Genomic DNA, 18,636 nt, shown 5'->3' with positions numbered 1-18,636 from the left:
AGGAAACCTGCGAGACGTATCACGCAGTAGCCCATAGGCATCGCTTGAGGCGTTGCCCGCTCCCAGCACCGGGCCAGGCAGCTCGATAAAACGCAAGCGGTCGCGTTTAGGTGACTCCAGACACACACATACCCACACCCAAAGCACATTTACAAAATCACGGGGGGCAAGGAAAGCGACCTCTGTAGGCTCTGTTCACGAACGAGGACACTCACACACGTAATGTGGGAATGCACCTCACTCCTGTTTTCTCATCCCCCGGTCAGCAGCGAGACTGACTGGACCGCCCCGCTCAGGTCTGGGGACATCGACCAACAGCTTGTACTGGTGGACAGGGCGGAGGAGGCCAAGGAGGCGAGGGCCTTACTTGAGCTCGATCCCTCAGTCCCCTCTCCCCTTCCCCTTTTAACTTTTATCACCACCCCCAACACCTGAGTATTTGCTGACGCAAAAGAAAAAAAAACACGTGGATCCCTAGCCATAGGCAGCTTCGCTGTAGAACGACTGAGCCACTATGTTGGACCCTATGTTATTGCGGATTGTATAAGCGAATAGGCCTACCGCGTAGGGCGCTTGACATCAAATGGCCCACGGTCAGCATAGACTGAACTTGCGCATTTCACCCATTTAAAACCCTTTATCCCTCGACTGCCTGTTTGACTTTCCTGGCGAACTTCGTGTGCGCGGAGGGAAATGTGACCCTTATGTGCCTTCTGGATTTTCGCTTCAGCCGGATGCGGGTCATCCGAGACGGAAGAGGAGGAAAAAGGTGAAGTGCGACTGCCTAGCTTGATCTGGATAGGCACCCGGCTGATCAAGGCCGTCTCGACTAGCTCTACCTCGCTTATCAATAAACGCTTTTCGTGTGCGTAACAATACACTCAGTTTTCGTCGATATATGTTATGTCCCTCTTCCTTTTTAAAGTCGACATCATGTAGCAGAAAATCTGGTGTCGCCGTCCCACGTCGGCAAAAAGAATTGCATTCCAAATCCTGAACAACGCATACCCAACCACTTCTATACCACCAAGGTTGCGCATATCGTATCTTTCATTCTTTACACATTCCTAGGAATTTCGAGAACGGCAGCCCACAAACAAATGTAATGAGAAAAAACACCGGCAACGCGCGCCCTTTGTTAGCTCTTCTCAGAATGAAATACTAAAAGTGCGAAACAATAACAGGAGTTAGACCCACGCAAGAGGCCGCGTTTCTCCCAGGAAGCTCGCCTTGGTGCATAGCATTCGCAGCTAGGGTTTCCCGGTAAAAATTACGGTTACATAAGCTGCAGTTGCCGGGAAGCATGGAAAGCAGTAAGGGTTCTTTGAACGCTACGGCTTTCCACTCTTAAAGGCGAAGCTTAAGCATCCTCCAAAATTTTCAGTTGTTTTTTAACATGCCCAGTTGTTTTACGCACGATGTGAGCCATGTTTCTAAGTATCAATAATTTTTTGTACTCCCCTATCACCCGCCTCCCCGCCTCTGTAATACCCAGAATTGGTCGTTCAAGGGTAGAATAAAGAATGACGACGACGGGGGATGATGTGCAGCAATAGAGCCGGACACAATACACTTTCCTCTAGCCGCCGTGGTTGCTCAGTGGCTCTGGTGTTAGGCTGCTGAGCACAAGGTCGTGGGATCGAATCCCGACCACGGCGGCCGCATTTCGACGGGGGCGAAATGCGAAAACACCCGTGTACTTAGATTTAGGTGCACGTTAAAGAACCCCAGGTGGTCAAAATTTACGGAGTCCTCCACTACGGCGTGCCTCATAATCAGAAAGTGGTTTTGGCACGTAAAACTCTATGACTCAATTCAACACTTTCCTCTATGCGGCGTATCCAAACGTCAGCTCTACTACCATATTATATAGCCATACTCTGATTGGCACGACCGTCCCAGTAAACAGTTGTATTTTTCTCCCCAAGTTAAGACTTATTGGCTCGCGCATATGAGGTTTGTCTTCCTAAAGTTTACGTTTGTCGCGAAGCTACACGCATATGCTAATAAATGATAAGAAAACAGCGAGTAATTCCCATCTATATCGTTGTATTGATAACTATTTTTTCCATCACAGCCTACACGGAGACCAATGTGTTTCAATCAATCAAACCTTCGTCTTTCAGCGTTAGCAGAAAGAAAGAAAATAAGAAGAATGCCAATCAAATATTGTTCTTTCAGTTGAAGCAATTCGCTATAGCGAAATTATCGTTCTTGTTTTCATTCGTTGTATTTTTTTTTCGTTACGTTTTTTCAAGCATATCTTACTGGAGCTGTGCGATGTCGTTTGTTTAATTTTCTTTTTTCAGCAGGAAGACCTCCACATACGTATGCGGCGGCCTCTGCTGTTGCTGTTGCTGCATCTTTCTGATTTTTCTCATGGCGGTGGCTGCGGCTGGCACCACTGTGGTCGTGGCCCTTCTTAAAAAGCTGGAACCTGAGATGTACGAGTTTGCCGGGTGGGCAACGGTGTCCGACCTCCACGAGTGCTCGTCGGTGGTAAGGTGCGTTTCGCTCAGGGGGAGGGGGGGGGGTCAGACGATGGCCTGCGAATATATAAAGGAAGCTGAGAATAGTTGATCTCGTTCCGATACTTCGTGAGAGAGAGGAGCTTCCCGTTCGGGAAGCCCCCTATTTGAGCACGTGGGAATGGTGAAATCGTTTCTTTTTTTCTTTGTCGCCCACCACTGCATCGATTTTGACGAAGTTTGCTGAAATTAAAGGAGAAAGACAATTTTAGATTCGATATCTACAGGAAGTGTACACGTTCAATTTGCGCCATTAAGGCTCCGAAGAACACATCTCAGGTTCGCAAAATGTTGAACAAAGAGCCAAACTCAAGTATCAGGTTTACAACTGCAAAACTCCGTATTTAAACTATCACGATCCACTAGTCTGCGCATAATAATACACCTAAAGGAAGCGAAACTCATTCGTTACACACCTCATTGAAATGTAGTGCAATACTATAGCAGGACTTCTTGCAACGCTCTCGTAAACTGTTGTAACAACTTCGCGCGTGCTGTGAATTCATACACAAGATTTCTGAAATCGAGATGCACTTACAGATGCAGACTACCAAACTGCGATATCGCTTCCCGAACGTCGTGCTTCTATCTTTCTGTATCTTGCCAAGTTTAGGCAACCTAGAGAAAACAAAAGAAAAGGTTTAAGGTCCCAGAAAGATTCTGCTTCCTTGAGTTTCTAGAATCTTTCCCTCAAATCCAGCATACTTCATTAAAATTTGTACAACGAGTGTCTAACAAGAGCATTTCCACGATTTGCACGTGTTATATTAGGAAAAAACTGGACCTCACTGCGGGCGAAAGCTTCCACTTAAACCTTGTTCGATTTCTGCAGAAGCCGGCAAAGGAAACAGCTTCGTGAGGACAGTATCGCCGTGAAAAACGATGCAGCGTACATCGCTGGTACAATAAAATAATTTACCCCCTTAAAAGTAAGCAAGGGTGCCAATTTGTCTATAGCTCACCACCCGTACACCCTTTTTAGGTGCAAGAATGTCAGCTATAAATCATTTCACATCCTTATTCACTGTCATAGGCGTAGTTTACTTGACAATGCACAAGCAAGGTGGCGGCTTGCAACTTCGGCGGGAAGCTCGCCAGCCCCTAGGAGGAATAGTGCAGCTTTCTTTCGTACTTAAATAATTGGACATATTGAGTTTTTCTTGAGATAGCATGCGGAAAATAAAGTAGAACGTAAGTGAATCTGTTTTTCGTAGCGTTTTATTTTTCTTTGGCTACCTGAAGTGGCGTGAATGTACAGAGACGTATTCCCAGTGTATTCCAAAAGCTTGGATCGAGGCTTTCTTCCTCGTCATCAAATCAGACTGGCTTTTTCTCCGCAATGCAGAAATGGAACACACCCTCTATTAAACAACGAATGCTTTGCGCTGTGTGAAAGGCGAAACCGTGTGCAAAATCGTCTGGGGAATGCTGGCAGAAAACATTAGTGACATTACATCTCAGTTCATGTTGAGTCTCTTTAAGCACTTTCTTGAGTGATTCTAAGGCATCGCGCCCTTCCAGCGTGTCGCTCAGGTCACCAGAAAAACCAGGTCACCAGGTCACCAGGACACCAGGTCACCAGGTCACGCCTCAGTGATCCATTGGAACGAACTATAACTATGTGTTTACTTGTTCATGGTACGGCTCGTGCTCCGTACAGCTGACACAAATTTTGCAATAAAGAAAAATGCGAGACAAGATTGCGTAAATGGCCAATGGAAACAAGAACCGTATAAGCTCAGTAGTACATTCACAGTTTGAAATTCGAAAATTGGGTACGATGCGTCTACTGCAAAATAACACTGGGCGGCCTTACTTTCAGCTTTGTCAAGTTCCAGTCTTGCGTTTTGTTGTCTTGCGCTTTTTTTTTTTACTTGGTGGGTGCGCCACGCGCAATCGCCGCGGAGAAATATCGAGTGCAGCTGGGTCGTCTGTCCTTGGTCACTGTTTTGTTAGAGGCGAGTATTTATAAATGAGAACTGGATGGTTGGTTCTCAGTGGCTTGTGCTTGGCTACGTGGCCCGGATTGCCTTTACGATTGTGCCTGACCGTGACGCGGAGTTGGGCACAGTAATATAGCTATGCAGTACTATGGACACAGGGCACAGTATGCTGGACACTGTACTATAGCAAAGCAGGCCGGTCAATGCATTTACAAACGAAAAGGTTTGTGAGATAAGATTGTGTGCAGCGGGCCAGCTTGCTTCTTGCATGGGCGAAGTAGCACGCGGAGGAGTGAAAGGTTCCAAAGCGCGATGCGGCACGCGTCATATCGAGAAACACTGTCGCCGAAGCGCATGACAATCGGCGCCGGGCACACGCGCGTTTTTAGCGCTGTTTTCTTGACGACTAAAGCCGGGGAATTGTGGCTGCTTCTGGCACCGGCGCGGGCGATGCGTGTGTCTCGTGCACATTGACAACGTGCACCCGGTGCTCACTACTCTTTACTGTCGCCATGGCAACCTTGACCAGCGTGACAGCAGTGGGAGCTGATTTGGAGAGGCCAACGGTTTTGGCGCAAGGAAACGATGTAGCGGGGGAAGCGTTTGGATGAACGCTGTTCAGACGTGAGATGCGTGCGGCTGGCGTCTTTCTACAATGTCATAGGTCTCCCCGCTTGACTCACGGTTTGTGTGCCAGTTTGGGGAGTTAGTGTCGTAGCCTCTCTCACATCCTGCTGACACATTTTACGAGCTTGGCGGTGGTTTACTGTACCTTTTCGTGTTTGCGTATGAGCTTGTGGCACGCGCGATAGCTACTAGTTGGTGGCCCTCTCCATTGCTATTTATTCGTATGTTTTATTTACGGAAAGGCGCCCACACTTGTGCTTAAAAATGCGGCCATGGATGAAGTGAAAAGTTTTAATGACCGGGGGGCAACTCCCGAAGCGTTCCTCGTGCACACTTGGTGAATGGTGTGCCACTGGTCCATTCAAGAACCCAGGGTGTGGTGATTGGATGAGACAATATAAATGGAACCCAATCAGATTCGCTCACGTGTGATATTTTTGATAGAGATCAGTCAGCCTCTGACTCACCAAAATTCTACTCAGCTGGGTCTTATTCGGGCTCAGACTCACCAAAATTCTGCTCGGATGGGTCTCACATGGGCTCAGAGTGACCAAAATTGTGCTCAGGTATGTCTCACTCAATCTCAGATTAACCGAATTCTGCTCAGACGAGTCTCACTCTGGTTCAAGCGCACCAAAATTCTGCTCAGATGTGTCTCACTCCGGCTCCGACTCACCAACACTCTGCTCAGCCAAGTCCCACTCTGGTTCAGGCGCACGAAAATTCAGCTCAGATGGGTCTCACTCTGGTTCAGGCGCACCGAAATTCTGCTCAGATGGGTTCACTCAGGCTCGGACTCACCAAATTTCTGCTGAGCTGGGTCTCACTTGGGCTCAAACTCGCCAACAAACTCAGCTGGCCCTCGCTCGGGCTCAGACGCGCCAAAATTGTGCTCGTCTAGGTCTCACTCGGGCTCAGCTTCACCAAAATTCTGCGCAGCTAGTCTCACTCCAGATTTGGATGCACGAAAATTCTGCTCAACTGGGTCTCACTCGGCCTCAAACTGGCCAAAATTCTGCTCAGCTGGGTCTTACTGGGGCATTAACTCACCAAAATTGAGCTCAGTTGGGTCTCCCTCTGGCTCACTCACCAAAATTATGTTCAGCAGTGCTCATTCAGACTGAGTGCTCATTCAGCAGTGCTCATTCAGTTGGTCTGAGTTAATACAAGAGAGGCGGTTCATCCATGAGATGGCTGACGTATGGGGCCATCGCTGCCTAGAAGTCGTGACCCCACTGCCCTGACCAATTGTTCTGAATTGGACTTGTGGTACAAAACAACGTCGACTCTGACGAGATATATGTCGCCCCACGTTTTCCACTTACACTTTGTTTCTGTATGTGTCGCTCTTTCTTACAGAAATTCCTTATAAATTTACTTGTCTTTGTTTACAATTCATCTCTGTCTGCTTCCTTTCAACTAAAAGAACCAACACCTATAGTTGACGTCCTTAGCTGCACCACGTCCCGCTTGAGTAGCCCGTCTCTGAGTGTGCGTCTCAGACAAACAAGCGTTAGAGCAACGCACATTCCTCCTAGGGGGTAGAAGAATAAACGGATTTTGATTAGCACATTCACGGGCCCCTTTCCAGGGGCGTGCATTGCAAACGTTTGTGCGTGCTTGCGTGTGGGGGAGGCTAAGCGTAATATTGCATTTCTCTATGGTGAGACGCTGGCCATGAGGAACACCACTGCTTTGGGCGTCACCCAGAGTAGAATTTAAAATATCGTTTAGCCAAAATGTGCAGACACGATAGTCGTTATGTCGATTTGGGTACCTCCTAGCTGACTTCCAAAGTGAAGCCTCGATTAAACCGGACCATAAAAAACAAGAACAATTAGCAGCTAAGATAAAAACACGAAGACGTCTATTCGAACAGAGTGTACGCAAAGTAACTTTTTCTTTGTCATCATCGAAAATTTCGTTTCCAGGCAGACATTGTTGAAAACAAGTTGAAAGTTGAAGAAAACAAGTTGAAAACTCGCGCTTGGTGTGTTCTTCTTCTCTTTCGTCCATGTCTTTTCTGATGATAGGGATCTAAGGAAAGGAAGGACGCTTGAATGTCTTTTCTGTTGCGAAATAATGCTTCAGTAAGAGAGCAACGAGAGGAGGTGCCAAGCTAGTAGCGGCGTGCGAGCGCGCACCTGGGAGAGCGCGCGCATCCGCATGGCGCGAGGAGTGGGCCAATAGCGGCCACCGATCGTTCGCGAGGCGGCGCGCGCGCATCGGCGACAAATTCTGTGACCTTGGACAGCCTCGCGTTTCACCTTGACTCCGACTAGGCAAAAAAAGAATGCTGCAGCAAAGCTCCTGTTATTAGGTTCGCTGTAAGCGAACGCGACTACAGTACCAAGTCGAAAATCTAAGATTAGAAACACTTCTTAAAGAGCGCTTGGCGGGAAAAATAAAACTGAAACTGCAGCCCTCCATGTTTGCGCCCATCGTAGCCCCCAGTCTTGCTTAGGCACGCCGCGCTCCGTGAGGCTCCAACTAGGGAAAAAAAAAATGCTACACCAAACCTCCTTTTATTAGGTTCGCTGTAAGCGAACGTGACTACAATAGCAATTGGAAAATCAATGCTTAGAAGCCCTTTTTGAAGAGCGCTTGGCGGGAAAAAAAACTGAAACTGGAGCCCTCCATTATTGCGCCCATCGTAGCCCCCTGTATTGCTTCGGGACGCCATGCTCCGTGAATCACTCATTCAGTCTCACGTATTGCTGATGCTTCGACGCTTGTTTTCACCCAGGAATGTGTTCTCGAGAGGCGGCAACATCGCTGACGCCGCTGTCTCCGCACTTCTCTGCATGGGCGTCGCGGCACCGCACCTGGTCGGGCTCGGCGGTGGATTCCTGGCGCTGTACTACGACGAGTGAGAACACGGGCTGCGATGGGCGAAGCGACTTGAGCGTCTCGCGGCATTGCCAAAGGGCCTCCGAGATCGACCGGTGTCCTGCCCGTGCGCGTAGAGTTTTACACAATGTTAAGGCGAAGCATCCATTGGCTCATTCCAAGCACCGATCCGTGCTGTGCCAATGGGGGTGCTACATGCTTGCGTCCAGCATGGTTTAAAACCCAAATTCACGCACAATGTTTTTATAATACAATCACCATATTAAATCGGTTAACGCGCAATATAGCCATCGTTATTGTTTACGCACAATACACGCAGTAAGAGAAGGAAACGAAACAAGTTGACTAAACCTGACGCACAGTGTACGCCGACCTTGTAGTTTCTCTTCCAATTAACCTATACAATGGCTAAATTTGATGAAATTGCGCTATTCAGCACAGTTTTAAAACGCGGTTTCATCTGTTGAGAAAGAAACATTACCATTTGTCAGGCCGTCTTATTAAATAATCAATCACTGAGACAGACGGAACGCTTATATAGCAAGACGCGTCTGCGCGATGTCTTGGTCCCCCAAGAAAGCTGCGAGTCCGAAACAGCAGCGTTTTGGCATTCTCATGCATACAAGAGCATGGCAAGGCCGCTATGTTTTCCAACTGATCAGAAGAAGAGGTCAACAATGATCGCGCCGCCCGATCTTGGAGACCGCACCGCTGAAATTGTCCGAAGCCAGGAACGCCTTCGCGTCATCATACACCTTGTGTAATGACCATATTACGAAATTGAGTAATAGCGCAAGGATGGGCCTCACGGAAGGCAAGGGCGGACTGCCTTCCATTTGTCCCCTCGGTGCACTGTTACCGAAGACGAAGGAAAAGCAAAATATGCACCGTTGAGAACACTTCCTAATGCGATATTTGAGCGCAGCTTCATTCGTGCTTTTATTTCGCGATATATATGCTGGCGTGGAAAAATCTGCCTCGTGCGGCACGTTTAAAACGAAGCGAAGTTTGGCGCGACTTCCTCGCCCAACGGGAGATCGCAGGAGGCCGCGCGCGAGAAGACACGTGGGCGCGATTCGCAGCAGCTGCCGCGGAGAGACCTCTCGTACGACGCGCACTACGCCGGCGTCACCTCGTAGCCATCGTCGCCGTAGTGCCCATGTCCTGCGCGGCACTACGCTTCTCACACTTTTGCCGCACCTTTCTCCTCCGCTTTCCTCTTCAAGGTTCCGCTGCACCCTCCTTCTCCTCTTTCCTCCTCGCGCTCTCTTCGCTATCGGCGTCTTTCATCCGCCGCTGCGCTCTGCGTTCGTTCTTTCAACCTTCGCTGTGCTCGTTCGCTTGGTTGCGCCGACGCTCGCCGCAGGAACGGGTGCCTAAGGGCTGCGCTTGAAGAAAAATTAAATTCTGGCAAGGGGCATAAAGTGGCGCAACTAGCCACCCCATGGGAAACCTCCTGTGACCCCGCCCCCTATTCGGGGCTCGTCTACACGTTGACACTTTGTAGGAAGGCCCCACATGGTTGACAGGCCTTTGAAATCACTGATTTGTATTGTATCGAAGGTCTGTGCTGGATCATATACGCTTTCGTCTGAATCTGCCCTCGCGGCCCGATTTCCGCGCTTACTCTCCCAACACTCGCCGCGCGCTCGGCGGCTCGGATTTAGTGCTTGCATATCACCTTCTGAGGGCGTATTTCTCATCATCGCCAGCCTATTTCTATGTTCCAAGTAGGACGAAGTCATCTCCCGGAGATCTGCAATCGACCCCGTCTTGCGCTAGCTAATTCCAACTGGCACCCGCAAATTTCCTGATTTCATTACTCCACCCAATTTCTGGCGCACTCAAAAGTGTTTCCGTTCCCTTGGCACCCCTTCTGTAACTCTAATGGGCCACCGGTCACCTACCATACGCATTACGTGGCCCGTCCAGCTCCATTTTGCTTCTCTTAATGTCAATTGTCATATCGGCTATCCCCGTCTAGTGTCTGATCCCTCCCTGTCTTTTAAAATGTCGCCTAAGATCTTTCTTTCCATCGCTCTTTGTGCGGTCCTTAACTTGATCTCGAGCTTCTTTTTTAAGTTACAAGTTTCTACCGCATATATTAGCACAGGTAAAATGCAATGATTGTACACTTCTCTTTTGAACGAAAATGGTAAGCTCCCAGTCAGGTTTTGGCAATGCCGGCCGTATGCACTGCAATCTTTCTTTATTCCTTTCAAAATTTCGTTCTCGCGATCAGGGTCCTCTGTTAGTAACTGACCTAGATAAACGCACTCCTTTACATACTCTAGAGGCTGACAGGGCATCGAATATTACCTTTTCCTTCTAAATATTAATCTTCAACTACGCTCTTGTACTTTCTCGGTTATATTCCTCAATCATTTGCGTCATAATCATCGGAAGCCAACAAACACACAGACCAAGGACAACGCATGTGAATTACTTGTGCTTAATAAATAGAATAAAGAAACGATACACTAAAGGAAATGAAAGTGGATGAAAAAACAACTTGTGGCGGATCGGGAACGATCCCGCACGTGGGGAACGAGCGAAGGTTGTGGGATCGTTCCCCATCTGCGGCAAGTTGTTTTTTCATCCACTTTCATTTCCAATAATTTATCGTTTCTTTATCTCATTTATTATGCACAAATAATTTCCCATATGTTGTGCCTGGTGCCAGTATTTGTTGGCTTCCTATGATTATGACTAATAAAAACCGGGCCCCTCGGTTAACCCCCTTTCTTCTCGTCAATCATTTGCAGCCATTCATCTCCAGTGTTGCTAAACGGCACAATGTCATCTGCCAACCGAAAGTTGCTGTGATATTCGCCGTTGATCCTCACTTCTAAGCCTTCTCAGTCTAATAATTTGAATACTCCTAAGCATGTAGTGAATTGAATTGGAGAGATCACAATGGAGATATCCTTGCCTGTCCCCTTTCTTGATAGGTACTTTTCTACTTTTCTTATGGAGAACCAAGGCAATAGTGGAATGTTTCCCATAATCCTTCCTTAATGATATTTTAGTTATTAGGCTTCAAATTTTTACGTGACGCTCTCTCTTCAAATTTTTCCTTCCTCCTTGGTATGTTGCTTTGCTTTGCAATAGGCCAAGTCCGCACTCCTTTGAAGCAGACCATAACCTGTCGGGTCGGTGAGCATTTTGCTAACGGCTAATGGAGCGACGGCGTACAAAGACAAGTTATGGTCCAAGTACGTTTAGGTACACATCGCTCAGTGGTGCGTTTCTGTCCAAGCGGAGCATTAATAGACCCCTGAATACAAACGTATCAGTTCTGAGTGCTACGCCTAAAAAAAAATTTTGTTAAGTCTTTCAAAACCCTGTTTTCCATTCTTCGGCTGTTAGCATTGAGAGCGAAAGGCGAAAGTGCATTTTATAATTGCACCAAGAGAGAAACCGTGCCTCGTTAAAGGTTTCATCATATCGAAACGAAAAAGGAAGTTCAGTTCACGCAGAAACTTGGGAGACCGATGAAACACGTTGACTATTTCTGTCAGTGCAGCTCTCGTGCGGTCTCACTTGTTGCATTATTTATACTGCACTAGGTTGTTTGTTACGAATATCGCGTAACTGTGTTTCATGTGCCTAATCTTCTGACGGTGTGAACAGAATCGCGTGGAAGTGAAGGCAACGCGCGAACCGAGTGAGGTATATATACGAGTAGCCGGTCAAGAAAAACCGCGAATGCTATTGTGCTCGATTCTACTCAAAACAACGACTCAACCAGCAAAGACCGATGAAGCGTCCTTTAAAATCTCCACTTTCGTCGCTTATCTGCGATAGGTAAATTAATGATAGAGTAAATGATAGAAAAGTTAGAAATAAAATTGAACGTTCTATTTTGTAAAACTTCAGCGCTGATACTCCAGTGTGAGGTCATAAGTCTCACAGTATATTTCTTAAATATTCGAGCCATTGTGGCATTGCTAAGTGTTCTCGGAGCTTGCTCAGGTGACTTTCATGGCCCGGTTGCGATAAAATGCCATTCGTTTATTCTGGAAAACAAATTAACCATCCTGGAGCGTACGCCGACAAAAGCAGTGACATCACGATAAGTTGGGACGGTTATTTCATGACCCTGTTACCACGCAGCCTTGTTTATTTTTAGTGCTTCTTTTCTAGCTTATCAAGCCTCCTTTCACCGGAAGATTACGCTTCGCTTGTAGAGCTCGACTTCTTTCTATACTGTCACTTCATCTGATAAAGTGGATTGACGAGTGCACCTGTCAATACACTTTTCCGGTGACCGCTTTTAAACGGCCAACGTATTGTTAAACGTCACCGCTCGGCGCAAGACGGGCCTGCATTTATCAGAACATTCTCAATTCTTGCATAGAGTTTCATACAATAATTACTAGGGGGAACTCTGACGCTAGTCTCTACGGGAGCTCCAGTTACTGTTTTACTCCAACTACGGTTGAGCCAGCACGGGAATTATAGATTTCCTTAAACTTCGTCCTTCTGGCTTCAAACGGCTTCGCGAATTTGTAAGTCTCGTCATTTGAAACAAACAGCTTGCGTAATAAATATTTAAACAAGGATTATTAAAAATTTTTGACGGCAGGATTCGAACACAGGAGCTCTAGCAGAGAAGCGCGATATTGAAACCGTTAGGCCACGGATGCTTTCTTTTTTTATGCACCGACAAGCGACATGAAACGCCCTTATGAATTTATCGTGGGCAAGCCAGTGCCTGGAGACGATTGGCGCCTTTCGGTTTGGCCAACTGAACAAGCTGAGCGGTTCCAATTAGTAGCGATTGTGCGTGTTCGCAGCGTCTTCCGTACTTTGAAGGGTATAAACTGCTCCAAAGTTTACAACAGTGAAGACATAAAGCGTAATATACAAAGCCACAAGAACGTCTGTATCCACAAGCACGAACATCAGACATCCACCTACTTCCCATCATTCCCATGGTGGTTTAACGTCTGCAGCGTCACAATTCCCTCTATGGTAATTATAAGTATGAAACTCCGCGGATTCTTTTAGCCGATTCTATTTGTTGCATGTGTTGTCGCCGAAGCTTGTTGTAACCCGAATGCAAGTGACCCGCCGTGGTTGCTCAGTTGCTATGGTGTTGGGCTGCTGAGCACGAGGTCGTGGGATCGAATCCCGGCCACGGCGGCCGCATTTCGATGGGGGCGAAAACACCCGTGTACTTAGATTTAGGTGCACGTTAAAGAACCCCAGGTGGTCGAAATTTCCGGAGTCCTCCACTACGGCGTGCCTCATAATCAGAAAGTGGTTTTGGCACGTAAAACCCCATATATTAATTAATGCAAGCGGGATGTGGATACTCTGTACTTTCTGGAACGTGCGCGAACACCAATGACCGCGCTGGAACCTTCCACGACTCAAGTATGAAAAGCCGAGGCGTCTGACCTGCAGATCAGATTTCGACTATCGCCGACTGTGCTCGCCACTATCGTTGGGCTTTTGGGTATCACTTGCTTTGTTTTTGACCCGCCGTGGTTGCTCAGTGGCTATGGTGTTGGGCTGCTGAGCACGAGGTCGCGGGATCGAATCCCGGCCACGGCGGCCGCATTTCGATGGGGGCGAAATGCGAAAACACCCGTGTGCTTAGATTTAGGTGCACGTTAAAGAACCCCAGGTGGTCGAAATTTCCGGAGTCCTCCACTACGGCGTGCCTCATAATCAGAAAGTGGTTTTGGCACGTAAAACCCCAAATATTATTATTATTATTGCTTTGTTTTTGTTTTTTGGTGGGCGAGGGGGAGGGGGAAAGGAGGGCACAGGTTAACCCGTTAAGGAATTACTTTCGTTGCTTACAGTTCCGCCGCTGTGATCTTCACCGTCGTTACAACGTGACAGTGTTTAGTGCTCTTTAAGTATAGAAAGCCACGCCAAGCCGTGGTCAAAGCCGTATGTTTGCACGTTTTGTATATGCTAGCAATATTTTCTTTGTCCTGCGTGACTCTATTACCCACCCTATTCTAATTTCATGAAGCAAACCGGTCAGCTTTCGTTAATAGACGTTTGGCTTCGTTATTAAGTTGCTTTGCGCAATGACTCTTTCGAGAAAAAATATCGATAGAAAAGATATTTCGGGCCAGACGAAAAGTTAAACGTGTCACTTTCATTTGTGCCGCACGCAGCGAAAGTGATAACATCGAGGCTTTGAACGCCCTGGGAATCTCGCCGGCTAACGTGGCCAACGTGGACGAGAAAGCGGCGAGACGGGGTAAATTTTATTTCGTTTTTTTTTCACGTTTGAGTACGTTCTTCAACCACCAACCCAGCAATGGAACGGGAAATGATAGCTTTGACGTGAAGAGCCGGGACATGAACTGGAAGTAAACAAACAAACAAACAAACAAACAAACAAACAAACAAACAAACAAACAAGCAAAGCCATTCTTCTGCGCAGACTTTCAAACAACCTGTAAGACGAAAAAAAAAATACACTTTAGGCGTTCCATTATTTCCTCAGCTTTCCGCCATTTGTAGCGGCATGAATTACAGTTGGGGATCATATGGTGCTACGCCGGCAAACATGGCAACTACGTTTGACTCAACAAACAGTCGCATCATTGGAAAGATCATAATCCTCATAAGTATTACCATCGTGTTCCTATTTGTGCCCAGTACAGGACGGACGCCTCTCCCAGCGATCCCCAGTTACACCTGTCTTGCACCATGCCTACGAATTCACTAACCCCCTCACACCACCTTAGCTCTTCGGCGTCCTCGACTGCGCTTCCCTTCCCTTGGCACCCATTGTGTAACTCTACCAGATGACCAGTTACCTGCCCGACGAATTACATGGGCTGTCCTCGTAATTTCATTTATTTATTTACAATACTGCCAGTCTCATATCGAGACCACAGCAGTTGGGCATGTTATTACACATACAATGCATGCTTTGTATAACGAACAGTAAAAGCATCTAAAGATGTGCAACAGTTCTTCGATATGAAAATACATCAAACAGATTCAATACGCATATTTACAACAATAATACTATTCATAAAGAGAGCAAGGCACATAAGTAGTGCGTTTCATATTTCATGTCAGTAAATATTATTGCAACGTTAAAAAAAACACAAGGAAACAATACAAGTAAAAATTAGCTACAATTCAGAAAATTTGAAGTTTTAACAACTGTAAGTACATAAAAACTACTTTTCCTAACTACTTACTACATCTTCCAATAGCTTAGCAAAATCAGACTGAAATACTGTGCTAGTTATGATGCATCTAGTTTATTCCACTCACGAACAACACGGGAAAAATAAACTTAAAAGTATCGTTGTTACAAACGAACTCATTTAGTGCACTGATGATTATGACGAGCTATGCGCGATTTAGAAACGGTAACGCATACAGTAGCGTCTGTTTAGTCGGTTGTGTAGTATTTAATGCAGGAAGTTTAGTCCGGCTCGTTTTGCTCGAAGAGCCAAAGTTGCAAGCCTTGACTGTGTCAGTAGAAGTGTAGGTGAATCACTGCGCCGGCATTTTCTGCGGACAAACCTAATTGCCTTTCTCTGGGCGCTTTCCATCTATTGGCTTTAGTGTGCGTGGACCATACGACATTAGCATACTGAAGGGCAGGTCTCACAAATGCAGTGTAAGTTAAATGTTTGACGGTAGTTGGTGCCAACCGTGGGGACCTTTTGAGAGAAAAAGATGGAGTTTTTGTAATGCACAAGAAGTAGTGTTGTTAATCTGCGATGCCCAGATAAGGTCGGACGATATTGTTAAACCAAGATACTTGTGCTGTTGAACTCTTGTCTCGATGTTACCGTTAAGTGTGTAGGGAAAAATGAATGGGTGTTTTTTTATGTCTCTCTTTACTGTCATGGAAACGATTTGTCTGTATTAAAAATCATTTGCCAGTTACCGCACCATTAAGTTATTTTTGCTAATGTGTTATTGAGCAGAACGTTGTTCTCGTGATTACGTCTTTCTGTGTATATTATGCAGTCGTCTGCAAAGAGTTTAATTTTACATTCAGTGTCATTTGTAATGCCATTGTTACAAATAAAAATGGAATAGAAGTCAGAATAGCCTCCCAACGGCTTGCCCGTCGCTTGCCTATGGCTTGCTTGTTATCATCATCATCGTCAGCCTAGTTACGCCCACAGCAGGGCAAAGGCCTCTCCCATACTTCTCCAACTACCCCGGTTTGCTTGTTATAAAGATACTTAAATATAATACACGCGTATATTGGAAGGATGCCTGGAGCATTGAGCGCCGGCGTGATAATGTGTAGCCCTATATTACACGACGTGGGCCCATCGCCACCATAGCTCACTAGCTAGTTGAAGCTGTCCACATATTTAGGTTGGGATGCACGAATATTCCAAACTTTCAGTACCGAATCGCGTCCTGTCCCATACTGTTTTGTTTTCGAATCGAATAGTCGCCGCTCATAAATAGGAATAATTCTTGGAATAGTGTTCGAAATTTTTTAGGATTGTTAACGTTGCTCAATCACACACAAAATTACAGTAAAATTACAATGAATTCCAATTGTACCCACTCCTGCTTTCGGTCACCCACAAGTGGTATGCGGAATCTTGTAAACAAATATAAAGTAAATCCGCGCGACTATGGCAGGCATAAAACATGAGAAGTTGCGCAACCCAGCCCGGTACCGGTCAATCAGTGAGCCAGACTTTACCGGCCAAACGGCGGTCATTTGCACCCTCCCAGGAGTCCTGTGCCTGCAAAGGGTCGACTTACTTACGCTACCATGCTTGTGCTTTTAATCAGCGAGGCTTCATAATGCGTGAGGTAATAACAGAAATTTTCTAAAGTTGCCAATACGATTTACATTCCTTGCCTATAATCATCTTCAAAACTAACTTGAAAGCGATTAAGCAAAACATTTATTCCCCATTTTAAGTCGGATCTAAGCGGAACTGCGCGGTAGTGGTTTAAAAGTGATATTGCCACCGTTTTACATGAAGAATGGACACCAATTCGACCTTGGCCGCTCGGTTGTCAAACCCGGGAAATGCATTCCGAATGCTGCGAGATCGCGCACATAAAAAAGAGAAGAACAATAAAACGTGTGAAGCACCGATATACCCGACGTATACCCTGCCATTAAAAAGAAAATTGGGGTTTTTGCGCGCTGCAAATGCGCAGTGAGTTACAGCGGACACCGCAGTGATGGACCCTCGATCAATTTGTACTTCCTGCGGTTAAAGGAAGAATTGGTTGTTCACCTTCGTAACGTATCGGTCGGTAACAAAAACGGACTTGAAGAGCGACTGTGTCCCCGAGCCGTTCTCGGGCCTGGAGGAAAGCAGATCACTCGGCAGCCGTAAAACGTTTGTTTGTCTTCGTGCCTCCCAGGAGCGAAGGCATCGATTGTGCCCGGAGCCTTGCGCGGTTACCAGGAACTTCACAAAAGGCTCAACGGAACCATGAAGTGGGAGGATCTCTTCGCCCCCGCGATCAAGTTGGCCAAGGAAGGCTTTCCTATCAAGAAACACTTTGCCGACGTCCTGGCAAAGCATCAAAATGAAATATCGGCCACTGACATTAAGTACGAGTCGAATCTCTAGTCTCCCCATTTTGGCTCCATCGCTCACGCACCGCTCTGTAAATTACTCATAAGTATGGCGCAACTGAAACGAGACATTAAGTACGAGTCGAATCTCTAGTCTCCCCATTTCGGCTCCATCGCTCACGCACCACTCTTTGTAAATTACTCATAAGTATGGCGCAACTGAAACGAGACATTAAGTACGAGTCGAATCTCTAGTCTCCCCATTTCGGCTCCATCGCTCACGCACCGCTCTTTGTAAATTACTCATAAGTATGGCGCAACTGAAACGAGACGCCTCCGTTTTACGAATTTCTCGCTGTAAGGGAAAAAGAAAAGCTGTGTTAGTTGGTCTACCTAAATTTTTCTTTAAAAAAGAAAGAGAAAAAGGGCATATGAAACACGACCTGACAACGACAAATTGCGCCGCTCAGTGTCCTGCGTCTCTCTTCTATGTCTGTGTTTTTTATTGGCTGCCCCATTTGTAGTGGATAAATAAATTTGGCATGAAATACATACTGCAGCGTTCCCTGGAAGACAGGCAACACTAGTATGCAAATAAGAGGGGAAATACGAAAACAAAGAAGTAAAGTTGAGCCAGTATAGGCTCCGATCCGCGATAGAGCAACAAACTTCGAAAATAGTAAATCGTCGAACAGTGCAAAGCAAACTAAGTACGTGCACATTCCCATGAACGAATTGCAGGTGACTTAAAATTTTGCATCCAATCCATAAACCTCGTTCCTTCGTCTTTATTGTTTCAGTTTACAACACCTACGCTATTCTATGCAAAAACAAAAATGTTATGATCTATACCAAATTATCCCATATCACCAGTGCTAAACAAAGCCTACGGCACTTTTTCTGGGCTTTCGCGCGTTTCTTTGAGGCTTGGAAAAGAGAAACTTGTGCTGGATCGGGAATTTTTCAGGATGATCTACAACGTTTTCATGCAGACTTTTGCTCTCAATGGAGCATTCATTTTAAATTATTAATGAATAATAACTAACTGTGTAATTAGGCGAGATAAGAAAAACAGCCTAGCTGACTTGCTACAAGAGAGGGCAAACATCTCGTTGGCTTTGTTCAGCTACGTGGTACTTGCATATTTTGAAACTTTGGCGTGAGTTACATGGAACCCATGATA

At 46.3% G+C, this 18,636-nt stretch overlaps 1 protein-coding gene across 1 annotated transcript; it reads left to right on the top strand.

Moving 5' to 3' along the window:
- Positions 1 to 2,379: 2,379 nt before the first annotated feature.
- LOC142559287 (glutathione hydrolase 1 proenzyme-like) lies at positions 2,380 to 17,508 on the top strand. The gene is made up of 4 exons (XM_075670907.1): positions 2,380 to 2,504; positions 7,845 to 7,967; positions 14,089 to 14,174; positions 17,297 to 17,508. Exons 1-4 carry the CDS (start codon positions 2,380 to 2,382, stop codon positions 17,506 to 17,508), a joined length of 546 nt encoding a protein of 181 aa, XP_075527022.1.
- Positions 17,509 to 18,636: the final 1,128 nt, after the last annotated feature.

Source organism: Dermacentor variabilis, chromosome 10, assembly GCF_050947875.1.
Source record: "Dermacentor variabilis isolate Ectoservices chromosome 10, ASM5094787v1, whole genome shotgun sequence".
NCBI lineage: Eukaryota > Metazoa > Arthropoda > Arachnida > Ixodida > Ixodidae > Dermacentor > Dermacentor variabilis.
This window is presented reverse-complemented; position numbering and strand designations above follow the sequence as displayed.

What these genes read in the sequence shown, in the direction of transcription:
- LOC142559287 (XM_075670907.1), top strand. Translation starts at nt 2,380, where the DNA reads ATGGCGGTGGCTGCGGCTGGCACCACTGTGGTCGTGGCCCTTCTTAAA. An exon ending in GAGTGCTCGTCGGTGGTAAG is followed by an intron (nt 2,505 to 7,844) that starts GTGCGTTTCGCT and finishes GTTTTCACCCAG; the next exon opens with GAATGTGTTCTCGAGAGGCG. An exon ending in CGAGAAAGCGGCGAGACGGG is followed by an intron (nt 14,175 to 17,296) that starts GTAAATTTTATT and finishes CGTGCCTCCCAG; the next exon opens with GAGCGAAGGCATCGATTGTG.